Source organism: Austrofundulus limnaeus, unplaced genomic scaffold (genome assembly GCF_001266775.1).
Source record: "Austrofundulus limnaeus strain Quisiro unplaced genomic scaffold, Austrofundulus_limnaeus-1.0 Scaffold391, whole genome shotgun sequence".
NCBI classification, from domain to species: Eukaryota; Metazoa; Chordata; class Actinopteri; order Cyprinodontiformes; family Rivulidae; genus Austrofundulus; species Austrofundulus limnaeus.
The window spans coordinates 351,775-371,379 of record NW_013952793.1 but is presented as its reverse complement, the minus strand read 5'-3'; the positions used below and the strand labels follow the sequence as shown (position 1 = coordinate 371,379).

Below are 19,605 nucleotides of genomic sequence, written 5' to 3'. Positions count from 1 at the left end.
ATAAATGTAAGATTTTCTTAAGAAAACTCAAAATTATATTACTGATGTTTCAGTAAAATAAAACAGTGATTTATAAAAACACAATGAAAATGAAAAACATGGTGATGATTTCCTGTGCTTCATTAGTCTATTTTAGGCACGATAAAATAATAGAAGTGATTCTATATTCTTTGTGACATGTAATTATTATGATTAACAAATGCATAAACATTTTAGTTAAACAACCAATGAATCATGAACAGAACCGATTGTTTCTGTTTAATATCTGATTAAGAGAACTGAAGTCCTCGTGTAGGTTGAAATGACCCGTCATGGCCTAAAATAAGAGTTCAGCAGCTCCTGCCAATTCTCAGGCCTGTGCGAGACCTGCTTTGAGGCAGTAATTCCTGTTTCTTCACTCGAGGTGACCCCTACATGCACATGAAAAAAATTGTCAAATCTTCTCTGCTAAACAGCTTATTTTGCTGTTGACACTTATTTTGAGCTTCTGGTACGTCCAGGTGCTGTCAGTCAGGTGCCTTAAGATTTATTGCCACGAAGCATTGTTACAACAAAGAAATAATCTACTAAACATAATATTCATTATTTTTTCTGCTAATTTTATATACTTATCTACCTTATCAACAGCCACAAACTGCTTCTTCCTGATACAAATATGTTGCTGTCTGAAAATCTGGAACAAAAAGATTGAAAGTGCTGAAACAAAACATGGGTTCAGTGTTAAATCCTGTCTAGGAGCTCTGTGCCCAACATTTAACAAAAAGGTTGTCTTATTTTAATCTGCAAGCAGAAAATCTTCTAAATTAAGTGTATTTTTTAGTGGTGTGCTCTATCATCCAGGGAAAGACCTTCTGCTCCTCCACATAAAGGAGTCAGCTGGGGTGGTTCAAACATTTGATCAGGGTCTTTTCTCGGTCATCCTTTAATGTCCTTCAGTTATATCTCAATAGGAGGAAACCCCATGGCAGATCTTTTTCTAGATATTATACCTTTCTGGCCCCAGAATAACTGGGTCACTGAGAAAAGGGACGTCTGGGTTTCCCTCCTGTACCGTTTGTCTCTTTGACTTGATTATAAATAAACTACAGAAAGTTGATCCATGAACGTTTTGAGGACAGATAAGAATTGATATTGCCATCAAAGCTGCAGGACTTTTGAATTAGCATTAGTTTTACCACAGAGCTAATCACCAGCCGACAATCTGCAGTCACTGTAGCAGCCAGTTAGTTCAAGACCTTTTAGGAGAGACTCAAAGATTCTCTGTAGGTAAACATCAACACAAATTAGGCAATGTCATCACAATTAGGCTGTAAAAATCACACTAGGATCAGAGAAAAACTTTCACAGAAGCTTTTTATTTTTTTTCTAACTGGTTTTTTTTAATGTTGCTTGCACTCTGTTGGTGTGTCAGGTGAGGGCCGGGTGTGTCCTCCAGGTCAGCAGTGGAAGCAGTGCGTGAAGGGAGCAGTGTTTTGTTCAGATCTCACGTTGAACGTTAGCAGGAACTGTAGCCCAGGCTGCCAGTGCCTTCATGGGACGATCCTGCAGGTGACTGGAGCAGAGATAGGCTCATATTAATACATGTAGAGGGAACTGTGATCATTTTGCTCATATTGCTGTGTATTTTCAGGATGGTGTGTGTGTTCCTCAGTATGACTGTCGTTGTGATGTTGATGGAGAGCAGTACCAACCTGGAGACATTGTCTTGCAGAGCTGCAACAAGTGGTAAAGGCGACATCAGTTGAGCCATAACTTAAAGTACATGTGATGTGCACTACCTTCAATTACAAAATGTCAAAGAAAGCATCTTTGAATTTAAGAAACTTGGCTTAATACATGTGATTTGAGCCTTTTTGTCACATAAATGGCCTATTTTCTTTTGTACCTGGCTCAACCAAAATGAAACAGGAAGTGACATCAAAGGGAAATCTTAAACATTATCTTATCTTACATGCTCTTTGTTTATTGAAACGTTATTTTAACTCTGACTTCATCTCTCTGATAATGACTCAAAGTAATCATCACTTTTCACTGCTTTGGTGATGTGTTATTTAGCAGACATTCATCTTTGACATCACTTCCTGTTACTTCCTGTTACTTCACATGCAAATATATAAATATGCAAATATATCGAAACAACTGTGCATTTCAGCAGAGATATATACTGTAAAGTACATGCAAAAAATAAAAATACCTTACCAGAAAATGACTTTGGTAAAAAATAAAAGTCAGGGATAAGTAAAGTCTGCTCACAATAATTGAAAAAAAAAAGTACAAAGAAAAAAGTAAAAGTACTTCTACACATAAAGGAATGAAGAAACTTTTTTTTTTATTTACTTAACAAATTAGTTCCACTAAAACGAGTTGAGTAAATTGTTTTACATTTACTCAACTTGGTTTAGTGGAACCAGTGCATAACTTGATTAAATATGTTTTATACATGTATATAAATATGCATATGTGTTTATGTATATGTGTATATGTGCATTGGTATATGTACATTACTATATATCATACGTGTATATGTGAGGTTGTTTTTGTTTATCTTTTATTTATCTTTCATTATTCTGCTCACCCTCTCCTGTATTGAGCTGCAGTAATGTGAAAATTTCCCCACTGTGGGATCAATAAAGTTTTATCTTATCCTATCTTATCTTAAAATAAATTCAACACTTTATTTTTGAGAGTACAGAAACAGCTCATTTCATGATTTCGGTTGTGTTTAAATTTATAACATGTAACTAGGTGTTAAATTTTAAAGTAAAGATGTAAATGTATAATTTTTACGTTTTGAGTGTGACAAAATAAAGTAAAAGTTAGGATTAAAAAATGCTAGTTATAATTACAAATCCTTAAAGAAAGTACTAAAAATGCTTAAATGAAGTAAAGGTACATCTCTGCATTTCAGAGCTTAAAGCTTTTGCTATATGTTTATTGGTGTTATTTTTCCAAAATTGCATTCATATTTATTACAAAAAATGATTTCACAGGCACTTTAAAGTCTTGATTGTTGGTAAAACTGATTTTTTTGTGTTGGTGACATTGCAGCATATGTGATGGAGGAAAGCTCGTAAATTGCTCTCAAGTTGGGTGCAGTGGTAGGTTGCATATTCAAATCTTTAATTCTAGTGTTCTTTTTGTTAAATTTTAGAATTCCTCTTGTAATTTTTTTTAATTGCATAACCAAGTGTTTAAGAAATGTGTGGTAAAACAGTGTTTTCTCCTCCTCATGTCCCACCCTGAATATATCCTACACACAAACACCTGATCTCCACAGTGGACGGCCGGTGGTCCGTGTGGACTCCCTGGAGTCAGTGCTCAGTGTCATGTGGTACAGGTCTCAGGTCTCGCTACCGTTTCTGTTCCAATCCCCAGCGGTCTGGAAGTGGTCTTCCATGTTTCGGTCCTCACCGTGATGACCAAGTCTGCATCACCACACCATGTGACCGTGAGTTTACTTTGTGATACTTCGTGAGTGCACATGGTGACATCCAGAGTTTGGGTCCATTTTAATTAACTTAAAGCAGAAACAGGTATTCAATAATGAAATGAACAGATGCAGCTCCTTCTGAAAGAATGTATTTTTGTATCATGCATTTTTGCTTTTTTTATCATACTTCAGTGGTTTCAGATGAGAAAAGCAGTTTAAATACCAGAAAATTTTAACTTGAGAAGATATACAGTAGCATGCAGTTTTCAAATAGTGGTTTAATTTATTACGGGAGATATTTAAAGTCTGCTGATTAACCCCATTTCTTTAAAAATCTGACATTAGTAGAACCCAGGCCTAATGCCTGCCTCACCTGAAGAAAGAAAAAACATCAAATAGAGTAATTTAAGTTTTTGGTTTGGCTTTCCGTTCACCTAATATATACAATCATAATTGAAAATCTGCCTTTTGTATTTACTCAGGTTATCTTTGTTCATTATTAAACAGTGGTTTGATGATCTTACATGCAAAAAAGAGCAAAAACAAAAGAAATCTATGAGGGTGCAAAAATATTTTCACCACACTCTATATCTAATAACCAATCTTAATTTGATATCTTGCTTTTGCAATAGTATCATGTTATGTTGGCGTTTTACAGGTGACGGCGGTTGGAGTCCATGGACTAAATGGACAGGGTGTACCAAGTCATGTGGAGGTGGGGTACAAAGCCGAAGGAGACACTGTGACAGCCCCATTCCTGAGGGGGAGGGAAACTACTGTGAGGGTCTGGGAACTGAAGTCGTAGCTTGTAACACTGACCACTGTCCAGGTACTGTGATGAGTTCGAGCTGAATTCAGAATGCAGCGCTCAGTGCGTGTCGTCACATTAGGTTTGCGATGCAGAGTCCTCATCAGCGTGACAAAATGAAAACAGACGCTTCTTCGTGTGTTTCAGTGTCGCCCTGTTCCCAGGTCCCAGGGACAGTGTTCAGTAGTTGTGGGCCTTCCTGTCCTCGCTCCTGTGATGACCTGTCAGTGAGTGCAACAGAAAATCACAATACCACAAGTTTTTAGATTTAACTTATATCTACATTCTGTATTTCTGAATTTTACTAAAAAAAATGTTTGGACTGTTTCCCAGCACTGCGAGTGGCGTTGTGAGCCAGGATGTTACTGCACGCAGGGAAAAGTCCTGTCGGCCAATGGGACTGTCTGTGTAGCAAGAGAAGACTGTCCTTGCTTGGACCTCAACTCTGGACACCGACTAGTGCCAGGACAGATTACGGAGGCCCCTGATGGATGCAACAACTGGTCAGAATAAAAAGCGCACAAAGAGCTCTTGCAATACATCGGAGGTGTAAAACACATTTTCATTGTTGGCCACATGGGCGTTATGGTGGTCTTCAAAGGGCCAGTTGTAATTAGCTTCAACGATTCATGTTTAACTTTGACTAAACACGTCTCAACTACTCTCATTGCTAAGACTGAGCACCACTAGCAAACAATAACTAAGCTCTACCTGGTATTTCTTGCATAGAAACATTTTTAACACTCCTCTTATAAACAATAAAATATTTACGACTGACTAAATGGGAAATAAATAATACAGAAATACAATTAAAAGTAAACTTTTTAAATTTGTTTATCTTGTTGCATAAATTTAAGTTTAAATGGTAAATGGACTGTACTTATATAGCACCTTTCTATCCAACCAGGGAACTCAAAGTGCTTCACATTACAATCTGTGTCCTCATTTACCCATTCACACAGCACTTTATTAGGTCTTTACAAAGCTAACATGGTCAAATCATCCTATGGAGACTAATCAGTGCTTTTTAAATCACAAACATACACTGATTGGATACATATCAGAGGCATTGGGGATGAATTGTCTTGCCCAAGGGCACAACAACTGAGACAGCTGGAATATATGCAAGTATATCACATTAATGCACCAACAAAGGATGAGGAAGAAACGTGTTTTATTTGATTGTTTGCTTTCTTCTGTTCTGTGTGTTGGTGCTGCAGCACATGTGAGAGTGGCAGGTTTGACTGCACCAAAGAGCTTTGCCCAGGTGAGCAAGTCATCTAAAACAATTAGACTGTATTAAAATAAATAAATAAATAAAATTTTATTTTTGGCAGTATATTCAGAAAATATATAATAATCTCTGTTATTGCAGTGTCAGGTGGGTGGTGCGAGTGGTCAGAGTGGACTCCCTGTACCAGAACTTGTGGCGCAGAGTCGGTGTCCCGTTACAGAAGCTGCAGCTGTCCTGAACCTAAAGCTGGTGGAGAAGCCTGCTCAGGAGAGCAGGAGATGCACAGTGGGATTGGAGTTCAGATACAGAGACAGCCCTGTCCTGTCATCACCTTTTGTCCAAGTAAGATCGTACAAGTGAAGGGTCAACACACCTTCAAGAGACAGACTGACAGGCAGATAGGCAGACAGACAAAACAATGCTATAAATTGATACTCAAAAAACAATAAAAACTATTAATAATTAATTATAATAATTAAAGTTTTGAGAATATTTGAAATGTAGATTTTCAGTAACTCATTTTTCAACATCCACAAAATTTCTGTGTAGAACTGTTTGGGACCTGACTAACAGTGGCACTTCCAGAACTGAATTTATTTTATAATGAGCTGGCTGAAAGGGGTGGCACACCAAAACCAAAAAATATGTAGAAATTTCAGATTAAGTTGTCAGAAAGAGGTTATTTGACAAATACAGCAATATAGGAGTTAAGGAATCACATTCTTACATAGATGGGTCTACTTTGACTTTTAGTTAATATAGCTAAATATAGCTTAATTAATATAGCTTATTGAGAAGATCACTGCCACAACTTAACTTATTGAAGCTTTTTGAATATTAGGCATAAAACCTCCTGAGACCCGCATCCTGATGTTGAGGACATTGATTTTTGAATATTTGTCCTTAGGGGTTATACATTTAAAATTTTCACTTAATTTTAATTAAAATGTAAATATATATTTAGCTTGTAATAAATAAATTGTTTTTTATGATGTTCTACTAAGTCAATATACTGTAAGGGGAAATAAAAAAATGCACACTAAAAAAAATGCAGGACTCAAGATGACAAAAAATGTGACAGAGTGGGGATAGTGGGGGAGCCGCCCCCCAATGCCCCCCCCCACCCCCCCCCCGGTGACGCCCTTGTTGCCCATTATTAGCCCTGTCAAGCTTAGTGTAAACTGGTTGATGTACACCAATATTTAGTGATGCATTTAATAGCAAGATATGAACATTTGCTGCACCACCATGGACATGACCTTCAGCAAAGGTCACATCCTTTAATACCAAACAACTGCTTGTTACAAACACGCAGTTTGAAATTGCTACGGTCAGAAGGGTCAGGGAAGGATAAGAACCCATAAAACATTTTACTTCATTTTCTCAGTGAGCAGTTTACAGCTATAGCAGAAAACTGACATGTGAATGTGTTTAGGGCCACATTATGATCAAACATATAAAATCTGTTGCAAATTGGGTGTTTATGCAAGTTTTGAGGCAAGAAGTCTAATATTGAGGTTCTACCAAGCCCACCCCAAGACCAGAACTTTAGCTGACCTAAATAATTCAAAAACAAGTTTTGAAGTAAAAAAAAATCTTAAAGTATTGTCTGGTTGCACAGTAAGTGTTTATTCAATTGTCAGATAACTGTCATCTTTTTAACATACTGACCTATAATTTGGTGTCTGTAGCAGTAGCTTAAATTTGTCCCAAACACGTCTTCTTTGGCTTTTTGGGTGATATGTATTTCTTCAAATTGTGCAATTTTTTAAAATAACTAATTATATCAACAAATATCTGTTTCCTTTATTAAAGTTTCTTGTCTGCACTCAGTTGTGCATAATGTGGTTCTGCCTATCCTGCTTTCTGTTAGACTCTTTGCTTTTCTTACCCTCCCGATAGTTCATGGTTCATGGAGTTCCTGGTCGGCGTGGTCGGAGTGTGACGGGTGCTCCGGGTCATCCACCCGCTCCAGGGAGTGCAGCAGCCCTCCTGCCAGGTTCGGTGGCCTTCCCTGTCTGGGAGAGAGCCAGCAGAGCCGCGGATGCCATGACAACATCACTGTCTGCTCAGGTCAGCACATCAGCAGATAATGTATTCATAGTGAATCAAGTCTGAAACAGAGTTTTTGAAGCTGTTAAAAAAAACCTTTGTGTTAATTTTATAATTCCTTCCTGTTGCTACAGACTGCAGTGGTGGGCAGGAAACATGGGTGTGCGGGAAGCCCTGTGCACGCTCCTGCTCAGATCTGTCTGGAGACACGGAGTGTTTGGAAAGCTCCAGGTGTAGCTGGACCTGTGGCTGTCCTGGTGACACTGTGCTGCAGGATGGAGTGTGTGTGTCGAAGGAAGAGTGCCGCTGCAAATACCAGAACAGCTCTACTATTGGTTTGACAGAGTTCCTGATCATGTGAAAATGATAGTTGTCAGATTAATATCACTTAATGGCATCAACCACACCCCTAACCTGATGTTTCTCTGTTCAGATCAACTGGAGTCTGGTAATATGTCTTGGGTTTGGCCTGGTGGTTATGACTGGCAGTTTGCAAATCCAGGAGACACCATCGTCAGTGCCTGCAAAAACTGGTGTTTAATAGCTCTAAAACTTCTTACTGTATAAATAACACAACCCCAGTTCCAGTCAGGTTGTGTAAAACAAATAAAAACAGGATACCAGTGGTGGGCACAGTTCCCCTAAAGCACTAAAGCGCTAATAGGGGAAATAATTTCCTGTTTAGTGCTTTAGGGCTTTTGTTAATTTTAAAATTTATTAGTGGATTAGCACTTGCTAAATTTAGAAGCACTAACTGAGGTCTATAAATGATATTGATCAAAGTTAATGTTAACATTTTGTTAAGCTGTGTGTCACTTATCCACCAGTGAATATATTAACTGAAATGCAGCTGAGGAATGTCAATGATAAGTCTTAAGAGAGCATCATGGCAATATGTGACTCATGTTGTCTGTTGAAGAATGTTCATGGGTTGATTGGGTTATTTTAGTGCTTTAGAATTAGCTTTTGATAAAAAATTTCAGGGTGTTAGTGATTTAGAATTAGGGGACCTAAATATTTGAGTTAGTGTTTTTAGGGCTAGTGGAATTAATTTTTAGATTCGTGCTGCCCATCACTGCAGGATACGATGAGTTGCTAATTATTCTCAACCCATGTCCAACTGAAATCACTACAAAGACAAGCAAGTGATTCTTCAAACTATGTTGTCTTGTTTTTCAGTTCGTGTGTGACCGGAGTTTTGCAGTGTCAGTCTCTGCCTGGTTGTCATGTTGACGGTGGCTGGAGCCAGTGGGGAACTTGGAGCGAGTGTTCACTACCTTGTGTTGGAGGAGTCACGTTCAGGAGGCGCTTGTGCAACAACCCAGCTCCTCAAAATGGCGGAAGAGGCTGCCTGGGCGTGGCCGAGCAGCAGAAAGAATGCAACAAACAAATGTGCACAGGTAGTACAAATCACAGGTGACTCTCTGCTACAAAAACACCAATTTTGATATAAAACTTATAATATTATTTGGTCTGCTGAATTGTAGTTCTGGGTTGACTCCAAAAGTAAAGCATTATAAATGTATAGCTGGAGAAGAGTTGAACTTTTTCTGGCTGACTTTATTGTGTAAAGAAAATTGTCTCTTTTTGATGCTGGTGAAGATTCTCATTCATCCAAGTCAATATCAACCCCCCCCCCCCCAATAAATAAATAAACAAATAAATAAAATTAAAAACCAAACAGCTGGACTTTGATTCTGACTCTTTGATCCACCCATGTGAACCCATTTTGTGCACATCCCACTAGCAGATTGTTTTTCTCTCACAAAGTTCAATATATGGCAAGTATTATGTGACTGGTCAGAACTTTGTGAACATATTTCTGCAGAGAAGCAGCTGAATTACACGGCTCTTATGTAGCCTTCACTGCTTTGCAGAGGAACAGCTGGTTGAGGCTATGAGAAAATACAGCCATGTTTCCAAATGTTCCAGCTAAACACATAAAGACATCAAATAAAACTCATAAAGACTGTCAAAGAACTCGTAGAAGGAAAGGAGAGGAGAGCCCAGTGCAGTGTTCTGATATGCAAAGTAGGAACTATGATGTGTTTGAAGAAACTGGAAAAACTAAACTTCTGATTGAAGATGGCTAAAAAATAGCTTTAAATATAATCATGTTTGATATGACATGAGGGAAAACTCTTGGTGTCTCAAATACGCTGAATATGTCACAGTCTTTGTATCTGTGGACCGTTTACAGTTCAGTTTGTCGTTTTTGTCCCTAGACTTGGTGGGTCCATGGCTGCCCTGGTCTCACTGGTCTTCATGTTCAGTTAGCTGTGGTGGAGGGCAGCAGACTCGCTCTCGTGTCTGCAGCTCGCCACCTTGCCATAGCCTCAGTCGACAGAGCAAAACCTGCAACACACAAGTCTGCCTCGGTTGGTTTCACATTTCTTTACACGATCCTCAAACTTCAGGTCATATAAACTTTTTATGTCTATAAAAAGACACATTTTGTTTTAATGTTTTATGATTTTGGGAAGATGTGGGCTGCCCTCCTGGCAGACTTTACAGGGAGTGTGATCATGGAGAAGGCTGCCCTTTCAGCTGCTCTCAGGTCAGTGGAAAAGAAGGCTGCTACTCTGACGGCTGCGAGGAAGGCTGCCACTGTCCCCCTCAGACCTACCAGCATCGTGGACACTGCGTACCGGTGGGTGTCTCAGCCAATCAGAGCACAACTGACAACACTTCACACACACTGACTCATTAATGTTTATGTTTTAGGAATGTCCATGTCTGGTGGATAAAGAGTTTTTAGCCTCTCTTCAGAGTGTGTCGGTCACACCAGTGTCAGCTCTGCTTTCCAACAACACCTCTGAAAACGCAGAGCTCAACTCCGGAGATACATTTGTACATGACTGCAGCAGCTGGTGAGCAAAGACGATTTTATATTAAAAGATATTACCGTATGCTCCAAGCAGTTTACTTACTGCCCACAACCAAAAAGCAAAGGCGGAAAATGTTTTTACCCTGTTTTGTGTTTGTGTGCCACTCAGCAAAGGTTCTCATGAACCAATAAATGGATCTTATTGAAACTTGTCAAATGTAATCACTAGACATGGGTTTTTACGATGTAAAAACAAGTGTGCATTGCCAGCATGGCTCTGCCTGCAGCAATGGACTTGCAGAATGAACTTTGACCAAGTTCAAATGTGTTTTCTATACCTGCTTGTGCCTGTCACGTCAGCAGGTGCTTGTAATTAAGGTAATTGTGGGACGACATGAAATTTGAAGAGATTTTTTGTTAAAGTTGCGTTAGCTGGGTTTTGAACCCTGATCTCCTACATGAAAGTCCATGACATAGACCATTAGATCAATGGAGCTGTGGCAGATGATGGTGGCAGGGGTTGGTTTGTATGTGTGCAGAAAGAGGCCACATTGCCAATACAATTATTGACACAAAAATGCATAATATTACAATAACAGAGCAGTATTAAGACAATATTATAGTAAAACATCAAAATACAATCGTATTAGTACTGTAAACACTGAACTACTGAGTTGAAATATTAAACTATGGTGCAGTACCAAGTTGAGTACAGCATGGGGCAGTATTGGACCTATACAAGGCTCCATTGACTGCCATTATAATTCATTAAACATTAATATTTCATAAACTATAAGTTGTACAGGCACCAAAAGGCATAGACATCATTTGGCACAGGGGCTTTACAAATATAAATTACAAAGGCAGCTCTAGGACAAAGTATGCAGGAGGAGAAACATGGCAAAGTTGAGATGACTTGGATGGGAAACGAATCACAATAGTGTGCATTGCATTGGCAATGCACACTGACTAAAGGTACATTTCCAACTAATGCGTTTTAATGTCAAAGAAGGCTGTCGCAGTCTAGTAAATCTTAAAAAATACATAAAATAGTGAAAACTCAGCAAGTTTTACAAATACTAAGTCTAAAAAATGTCATGGTAACAGATGTGACTGATCTTCAAAAACTTATCTGTGGTGATTGGGAGAAAAGGCACTCATCTGTCCTGATATGGTGTTTTCTTCTTCTTCCCAATAACAGAACATCAGAACCCGCTGTTTGAGTACTAACTTACACCTCTTGGAGGATGTATTAAATGTCTGAGAGGTCACAGACTTTTGGTCTGAATAAACCACTTTCAGGGCCTCTACTGCAGCTTACAGGAGCTCTGGCTGGTCTGTAGTGGTGCCTGTTGAAGCTGCAACTGAAAGATCTCCATCTTTAGTTCTGGTGGACACCAGCGCACATGGAGACTGTCAAGCTAAAGAGGGAGATATTTAGGGTTCAGCCATCTGACTAATAAAGCATCTGACAGGTACAGGGTGTCTAAGAACAACTGCCCCTTTTCTGGTTCTGACTGCAAAACCGCGGGAATCAGAACTTCCACATAGAAGTCTGTCTAAATAAATGCTTGGCCTTAGTTTAATACTGAATCGCTTTATTAGTTTCCACAGTTTCTTATCATGTCTTTATAATAAAACGTATGAATAAGGCACCAAGCTCTCCTTCATTTTTGTTCCGTGTAGTGGCTGTGTGCATGGCAGGTGGAATTGTTCCTTAGAGAACTGCCCAGTCGATGGCGGATTGTCTCCCTGGGGTCCCTGGAGCTCCTGCTCACTCTCATGTGGAGGTTTAGGAGTGAAGACTCGAACCAGGGGCTGTGTCCAGCCAGCACCGGCGTTTGGGGGGAGAGACTGTCAGGGTCCACGCCAAGAAACGAGCTACTGCCAGGCTCCTGAGTGTCCAGGTACAGAGGGTAGATTGTATGGAGGAAGAGCCTTATTAGTGCCTCCTCATGATATCCTTTCATGATGATGATCCTTGCTCTGTGCAGGGTCTATGTCTGCATGACCTGGGGGCACCTTTTCTCTTGTGTTTGTTTATGTTCTGTCTTGTGACTTGGGATCAATAAAGTATCATCATTACCAGGGGCAGCTGTGGGTCAGGGGTTAGCACTTAGAATCTATCCAGTTCAACGTGCACCTCACAGCCAACACCTCCTAGGAAAGACAAGGATGGCTTAAACTCAGTCAGGTTTTTAGATATTATTCTGCATTTTGGTGTGATGGTAACTGTTATCATCCCCAACCCAAACTTAAATAATATAATGTTAGTTGAAGGTGGAAGCATGAAAGAAATTTTGGTTTTGCCTTTTTTTTTTGCAGTTGCACCAACAAAAGAGCCAACCATTCCAGGTAATATCAATATTTTTTATTTAACATCTTAGAGTATTTCTTAGTCGTTTACTTCTCTGTACTTGTATCTGCCTCCTAACAATGCTTGTTTTACTTCCTTTGCATTTTGCCTTTGTTCTTTATCGCCATTAGATGAGGATCATGGCTTCTCTCTCTGGTCGCTGTGGAGTCCTTGCACTCAAACCTGCACTGATGTTCAAACTCCTGTTGTGAAGTTTCGTCAGAGACAATGTACAAAACCTCCCTGCTCTGGAAGCTCTCACCAAGAGAAGGCCTGCAACCTGCCTCAGTGTCCAGGTACATCCAACACTCGCAGCAGGAGGAAGACAATGAACAAATTTTGTAGGCATATTAAGAATATGGTTTTTGGCAGCATGACGGCTCAGTGGTTAGCACTGATGCCTCACAGCAAGAAGGTCCCGGGTTTGATCCCTGGTTCGGACCTGAGGTCTTACTGTGTGGAGTTTGCCTCGTGCTTGTGTGGGTTTTCTCTGAGTACTCTGGCTTCCCCCACAACACAAAAATATGTACAAGTTGCCTTCAGGTCCAGGCAGCTCTTGCAAAAGAGATCTCTCTGAGATTTGCCTGGTTAAATAACGGTAAAAAACATGTGTAATGCAAACTCTAACTCTGATGTTACCAGACGGACAAGAGATTGTCCCTGTTGGGAGCTCAGAACCACTGATTCATGTAGACACATACAGTATATAGCATGAAGCAAGCAGAAAAAAGGACGGACAAACAAATTGAAAGATATCAAGTGATGTGTCTGGTTAGCCCCAGACACATCACTTGATATGTTTGAAACCAGAGTAAAACCAAGCTGCAAAAACATTAAACACCTGCTCTGACAAGTCTTCTGCAAAGTTTTGCAACATGTTCTTTGACTGTAGGTGAGGCGTGTGTGAAAGTCGACTGTGCACAAAGGAACTGCTCGTGGTTGGAGTGGGGGGAATGGGGCAGCTGTTCGCGGTCCTGTGGAGTTGGTCAGCAGCAGAGGATACGAACTTTCCAGAGACCTGGAGCGAATGGCTCGTGGTGCGAGGATATTGTTGCAGGGAACCTGGAGCATCGTTTCTGTAACATCATGCCCTGCAGAGGTCAGCACCACGGGGTCTGTTAGGGTACTTCAGAGGGATGTCTATTCTGGATTTTTCTTCACTAAATGATGAATGTTCCTTTTTTAAAGGCAGGCCATCATGCAACTGTCTGGATTTGTTTCTGTTTGCAAAATATGAGCTTATTAAAAATATCCATGGGTACAAATCACTTTTCAAATGAAGGTTTTTAAAAGTTTTAGCCTTCACGGTTCTGTTTTGGTGACACAGTGGACGGAGGCTGGACCCACTGGAGTCCATGGTCCCTCTGTGATAAGCGCTGTGGTGGCGGCCGCTCCATACGCACTCGCTCCTGCTCCAGCCCTCCACCCAAGAATGGTGGGAAGAAATGTGCCGGAGAGAAGAACCAGGTCAAGCCGTGCAACACCAAACCTTGTGGTGAGATTTACTGAGCATAGACTTGTTTAATATGTAGAGCACTATCTTTTTACGTTAGCTCATGCTGTACAATACTGAATACTTTAAACATTGTAACACCCCAGATATTGAACATGACACTCAATTTGGAATAGTGTGCTATGACTTTTGGTTGTGGTGTATATCATCGAATGTTGACAAAAATTGTAATATTTTTTATGCAGATCAATACATTTTCAGTGTATCATTAGAGAAAATCCATCCCCCTGTTGTAGAGCTCAGGCATATTTTTCAGTGGAAACATTTAATATTCAAACAGATCACAGAAAAATTGACTGTTTGTTTGTTTGTTTGTTGTTTGTTTGTTTGTTTGTTTGTTTGTTTTTTATGCAATTGCAGTTTAGCTTTTATGATTTTATGGAGTTTTTTTGATGGAATGTTCAGCTGACTGTTGATGTCACAGAAACTTTTGAATTGTCTAGAATTTTCACAATCTTTGCAAACTCTTTCTACTGCGACACTTTTTGGTACATATTGGAATTCCACATCAAATCATGACAAACATTTGTCTTCCTCCACCCACTGCTTTGAGACCATAGCTTATACCTCCCAATCCTCAGAAAGCAAAGCGTGCACACAATATTTTATGCAAAAATAGGAGAAAGGGTCTTTTAAACTTGTCTTATCTCCTAAATGACACACTATAGAAATATAAAAATTCATGTGAATTTATTGGAATTGTCTGCCGTTCAAAATCTTTAAAGATCTGACTTAAACTTTTGCTCAATGACCTTTGTTTAAGCCTTATTTCCAGTCTGTTTCTTTCTGTCCCATTAATTTGACAGTGAGGGAGTCAGACACTTAATGAGCCACTGGGAGCTCTTTTTCTTTTTTTAAAATGTAAGCATTTTATTCATTTTTTTTCATGGCTTCAGTTTTTACAAAATGAAGTTGGTATTTTGAGCAGTAGCTGCACTGGTATCCATCAGTCACCTCAGAAAACTTCTAGTCAGCGTTACATAACTCTTTGCGTCAAAAGAACCATAGCAGTTCATGAGCACTGTTCTTAAAAAGTAAAAATAAAGGCCTGCAGCATCCTGTAGAAATGTATGACCTTCTGTTTGCATGTTGTCAGGTGAGAAACGATGTGCACCAGGCCAAGAGTTTGTGTCATGTGCCAGCCAGTGTCCACAGCGCTGCTCAGACCTTCAGCAGGGTATTGAGTGCCAGGGCAACGCCGAATGTCAGCCTGGCTGTCGATGTCCTGAAGGTACGGATACAGATTTTATTTGTATTCACAGAAGTCGCTCACTATGTATGGTTGTGTTGTTTTATATTTGCAAAGGAGTTTTCAGTAGCCAAGCATACCCATATAATGTAAACATAGCATAAAAAGTAACAGCATTACTGGTTGATACATGCATTATCATTGATTTATAATCAGTTATGTTGGGGCACTCATTTTTGACAAAAAAACTGAAAGTGATAACAGTGATACTAAACACACTAAGAAATGTAATAAAAATGGATTTCATCCAGCTGGACATCACAGTATTTTATTCAGTTTAGTGAAGTGATGCTAACCAGCTGTTCCAAAATAAACAACTTAGATCTTAAACAAGAAAAGACTCATCTGTTCAGTAACATACACAGTCTCATTTCAATAACGTTTGTGTGTGTGTTCAGGTCAGTTGCAGCAGGATGGGGTGTGTGTGGAGCTGTGGCAGTGTGACTGTCTGGACTCGTTGGGGAAGGTGTGGGCAGCCGGCAGCTGGCATCAAGTGGACTGCAACAACTGCAGCTGTTCTGATGGACAGCTCCTCTGCACCAATCACAGCTGCCGGGCTTCCTGTGTTTGGAGCTCCTGGTCTAGTTGGGCAACATGCAGCGTTTCCTGTGGGAGGGGCCAAAGAACCAGATACAGGTGAAGAAAGGACACTTGTTGAAGTGTAAACTTATCACATTTTCTTTTTTTCACTATAAACTACAACCCCTGTTGTTTTTTTAAAGGCTTAATTTACACATAAATCTAAGGTATTATCTTATTGTCTTGTTGGATTTATCAGAGAGTAAAGTTAATGCTAGCTGTCACCTGCTTGGACACAATAATAATAATAATAATAATAATAATAATAATAATAATAATAATAATACAATCATTTTACAGACTCAAACTTTGAAACAAAAGCAGCATCAGGTTCATTGTTGTAAGAGTTTATGTCGATACATACTTAGTATCTATTTTTTTCAATAAACTAGCTTTTATAATTTTTTAAATCATATTATTTCTGGACATTTTAGTACCAACATCAAGATTATTCCATAATCCTATTCCTTCAATTATAGTTTTTTATTCATTCATTAAAACAAAAGAAAATTCTATATACCTAATCTATAAAAGTTATTCAGTTGAAGACTACAACCAATGTTTACTTTCTGGAAGCTCCATTGAAATCCATCTTGTGGTAATGACATATTTTAGTAACACACACATGTGCACACACACACTGGGACGGGAAAAACCATTATCATCCACCCTCACCTTTTTGTAACGAGTGGTTAAAAAAATGTAAACTACATAATGCAGGAGAACCAAGTCAAAAGCTCAGGAGTGAACAAGTCTGGAAGAAGAAAAATGACTAAAATGTAGAGAAAGAGGTCCTACAACAAAATACGTGAAGTGATGAGATGTTACGTTATGTTCTACCAGATCTCTGATCCCAGAGGATGAAGGAGCAGACTGCCACTCTGAAGAGGTTCAGCACAAACCGTGTCACCCAGGGCCCTGTCCTCCTCTCTGCCTGCTTGACAGGCGGGAGCTCCGAGTGGGGGACACCTGGCTGCAGGGAGAGTGTCAACAATGGTGAGTGCCGTTGCATGATTTACCAAAAATGCAGAAACACGTTGGAATAACTGCACAGAAAGTCTGCGGGGGGTGGGGGGGGGGGGGGAATGACCGGGCCCTGGTCACCCCGCCCCACCAGGCCGCACCTACAGGAGGTGACGTTGCGTGGCCGAAACAGGAAAAACCCAAATCCGCTCCATTTAATAATCCCGAAAATCAGAGAGACTAAGACATGTTATTAAAAATGTTTCAAAACAACCTTTTATCATTCTTCTTGATTTAAGCTTTGAATCATGTTCCACTAAGCGATCCCGAACGTGGCTGAGCTGTTTTAACACTGAAACACACCATCCGGGAAAGCTAATTTATCAAACTCCGCACCGGCAGACACTTATCACGGCTTCCAGCGCCGTATTTATTTAACCATGGCTTGTGCTCTAAAAGGCCTGCTGGTTGCATTCTTTGGCTGAAAACTCGTGCACATGAGCACTACCTAAGCGACTTTCTCAAACGAAAGTCGGGATGGCCGTCACTTGAAATGACTTCTAGCCTACAATTGTCTCCTCAATAGAAACAAGACGGAAAATTACATTTTCCCTCAGCAGTTTAAGCATATTTAAACTGCCTACACTCACCTAAGACGAACACTATCCTCTTGGCTACATTAAAACAGAAAGCTAAGCTCCCTGTTTTTTACTCGATATGGAATGAATTGCTCCCACATCTACCTCGGCTAGAATCATGCAGCCGCAGAAAACCAGACCAGCATCTAACAATTACAATTTCAATGTGTGTGGGCCGAAAAATCAGCCGTAGCTCTTAGCATAAGGTGCTAATGAAAATATTAGCTCACCATGTTTCTGCCACAGACAGGTTCTTTTTTCAGCTCCAGTCCCAAAAAGGCTACCCACAGCAGCCGAAGTGAGGACAGATCACAAAACGCGGACACGATCAGCAGAGAAAGACAGGTCAGCTTTCTCAGAAAAAAACCTTTCCCCAATTTCCAGTGGATCCCCAAGAAAAACAGTCGACCAGCTGCAGGCAACCTTCCGGACCTTGGAGCTGCCCTTTGACAACGCCAAAATCTGTCGTCGCATGATTTACCAAGAATGCAGAAACACATTGGAGTAAATGCACAGAAAGTCTGCGTGTATGGTCGTCAAAATGATTTAATTCTGAGCGACAACAAACAGAAGTCAATCAGGAAGTCTGTCATGTTGTGACTGCCACGTCAGTGTAGCGCAGCCAATAATATACCATCATGTTAACATCATGTGACATGCTTATAACCAATCACAGATCAACGAATGTAACTGCCTAGCCAACAACAGGGCTCTCAGCCCAAAGAGTTCCTACTCAGACAAGAGAGGTCAATCCGTTGCTGGAGTCCTGACGGCTGGGGCAAACAGATTGATATTGATCATAAGATATATGGACAGTGTCAAGGTGAAACAGATATAGTTAATTAGTCCATAACAGTGAGAGAAATCAAGACAAACATGTTGGGAGAAAAGTTGGGAGCTGGGAGCAGCAGAGAAAATGGAGGCGATTTGACTGTGATTTTTATTTTTATTTTTTATTTTTGTTACGTTTCAGCACGTGCACGCCAGAGGGAGTTTACTGTCAAGACATTGATTGCAGAGGTTGGTCTTAGTGACACAGAATACACACAGTAGAGTGAAATACAGTAACATAATGCAGGCGCTACTGCACCAATAGTGCCTCCTGAACGTTTCCACACTTAGTCACATTACCACTGAAGCTTCTTCTTATATGTGAGAATAAGACCAGCATGTATCTGATGATGTACTTAATAAAAGTGTCAGGTGGAAAAATGCTTTGTGTTTCCAGTGGACGGCGCCTGGACCCCGTGGTCAGTGTGGTCCGACTGCTCTGTGACTTGTGGTCAGGGCACACACGTCCGGACCCGTGCTTGCATCAACCCTCCTCCAAGAAACAACGGGTCTCTCTGCAGTGGAGCGGAGAGAGAAACCCGGTACTGTCAGACCCCACCATGTTTGGGTGTGTATCAGTGATCAAGTTTACTGTCTGCCTGATAAATGTCACACTTTAGCGCTAAGTTAACCAATTCTACCAAACCTGGCAAGGATTTACAGCATATATTGAATAAAATGTTCTTCTCTACAGATGACCTCTGCCCCTGGTCTCCCTGGTCTCCGTGCTCCCAGAGCTGTGGTGCGGGGTCCATGTCGCGACACAGGGTGTGTGTGTGTGAGGAGGGAGGGGATGCCGCATGCCCACCAGAGGTGGAAGCTGAGAGGAATAGTGAGGAGACCCAGCTGTGCTACAAACAACCCTGTTCAGGTACATATACTGTATATAAACATAAATCACACAAAGATTCTTCACAACTATCAGACAGGAATACTGAGATGTAAGAACCTTGTAGCAAAAATGTCTTTTTATAGATAGTTGTTCATTTTATTTCAGGTGAGAGGATCCATATTACCAGTACACCAGTACAGTAGGCTGCAAAAAATGTTCACCTAACCAAGTTTTAAAATCTTATATCCAGCCAAAAAGTCTTTTTGATCTTGTTTTGAGACTGATTTACTAAA

The 19,605-nt window shown here is 40.2% G+C and overlaps 1 protein-coding gene across 3 annotated transcripts in view; it reads left to right on the top strand.

Annotated features, from left to right (window-relative positions):
• The window catches only part of sspo (SCO-spondin), a gene marked incomplete in the record, with an annotated part of 130,682 nt that overhangs the window by 74,197 nt on the left and 36,880 nt on the right, over positions 1–19,605 (top strand). For all 3 annotated transcript variants that reach the window (XM_014023811.1, XM_014023810.1, XM_014023809.1), the window contains 27 exon segments: positions 1,412–1,548; positions 1,631–1,725; positions 3,049–3,098; positions 3,278–3,448; positions 4,089–4,259; positions 4,386–4,465; positions 4,572–4,741; positions 5,459–5,505; positions 5,614–5,814; positions 7,375–7,545; positions 7,659–7,859; positions 7,958–8,057; positions 8,704–8,924; positions 9,750–9,902; positions 10,008–10,174; positions 10,249–10,394; positions 12,038–12,258; positions 12,677–12,706; positions 12,839–13,003; positions 13,600–13,806; positions 14,035–14,202; positions 15,317–15,451; positions 15,868–16,105; positions 16,892–17,044; positions 18,623–18,669; positions 18,878–19,048; positions 19,175–19,351. In XM_014023811.1, the coding sequence (XP_013879265.1) occupies positions 1,412–1,548; positions 1,631–1,725; positions 3,049–3,098; positions 3,278–3,448; positions 4,089–4,259; positions 4,386–4,465; positions 4,572–4,741; positions 5,459–5,505; positions 5,614–5,814; positions 7,375–7,545; positions 7,659–7,859; positions 7,958–8,057; positions 8,704–8,924; positions 9,750–9,902; positions 10,008–10,174; positions 10,249–10,394; positions 12,038–12,258; positions 12,677–12,706; positions 12,839–13,003; positions 13,600–13,806; positions 14,035–14,202; positions 15,317–15,451; positions 15,868–16,105; positions 16,892–17,044; positions 18,623–18,669; positions 18,878–19,048; positions 19,175–19,351 (3,993 nt within the window).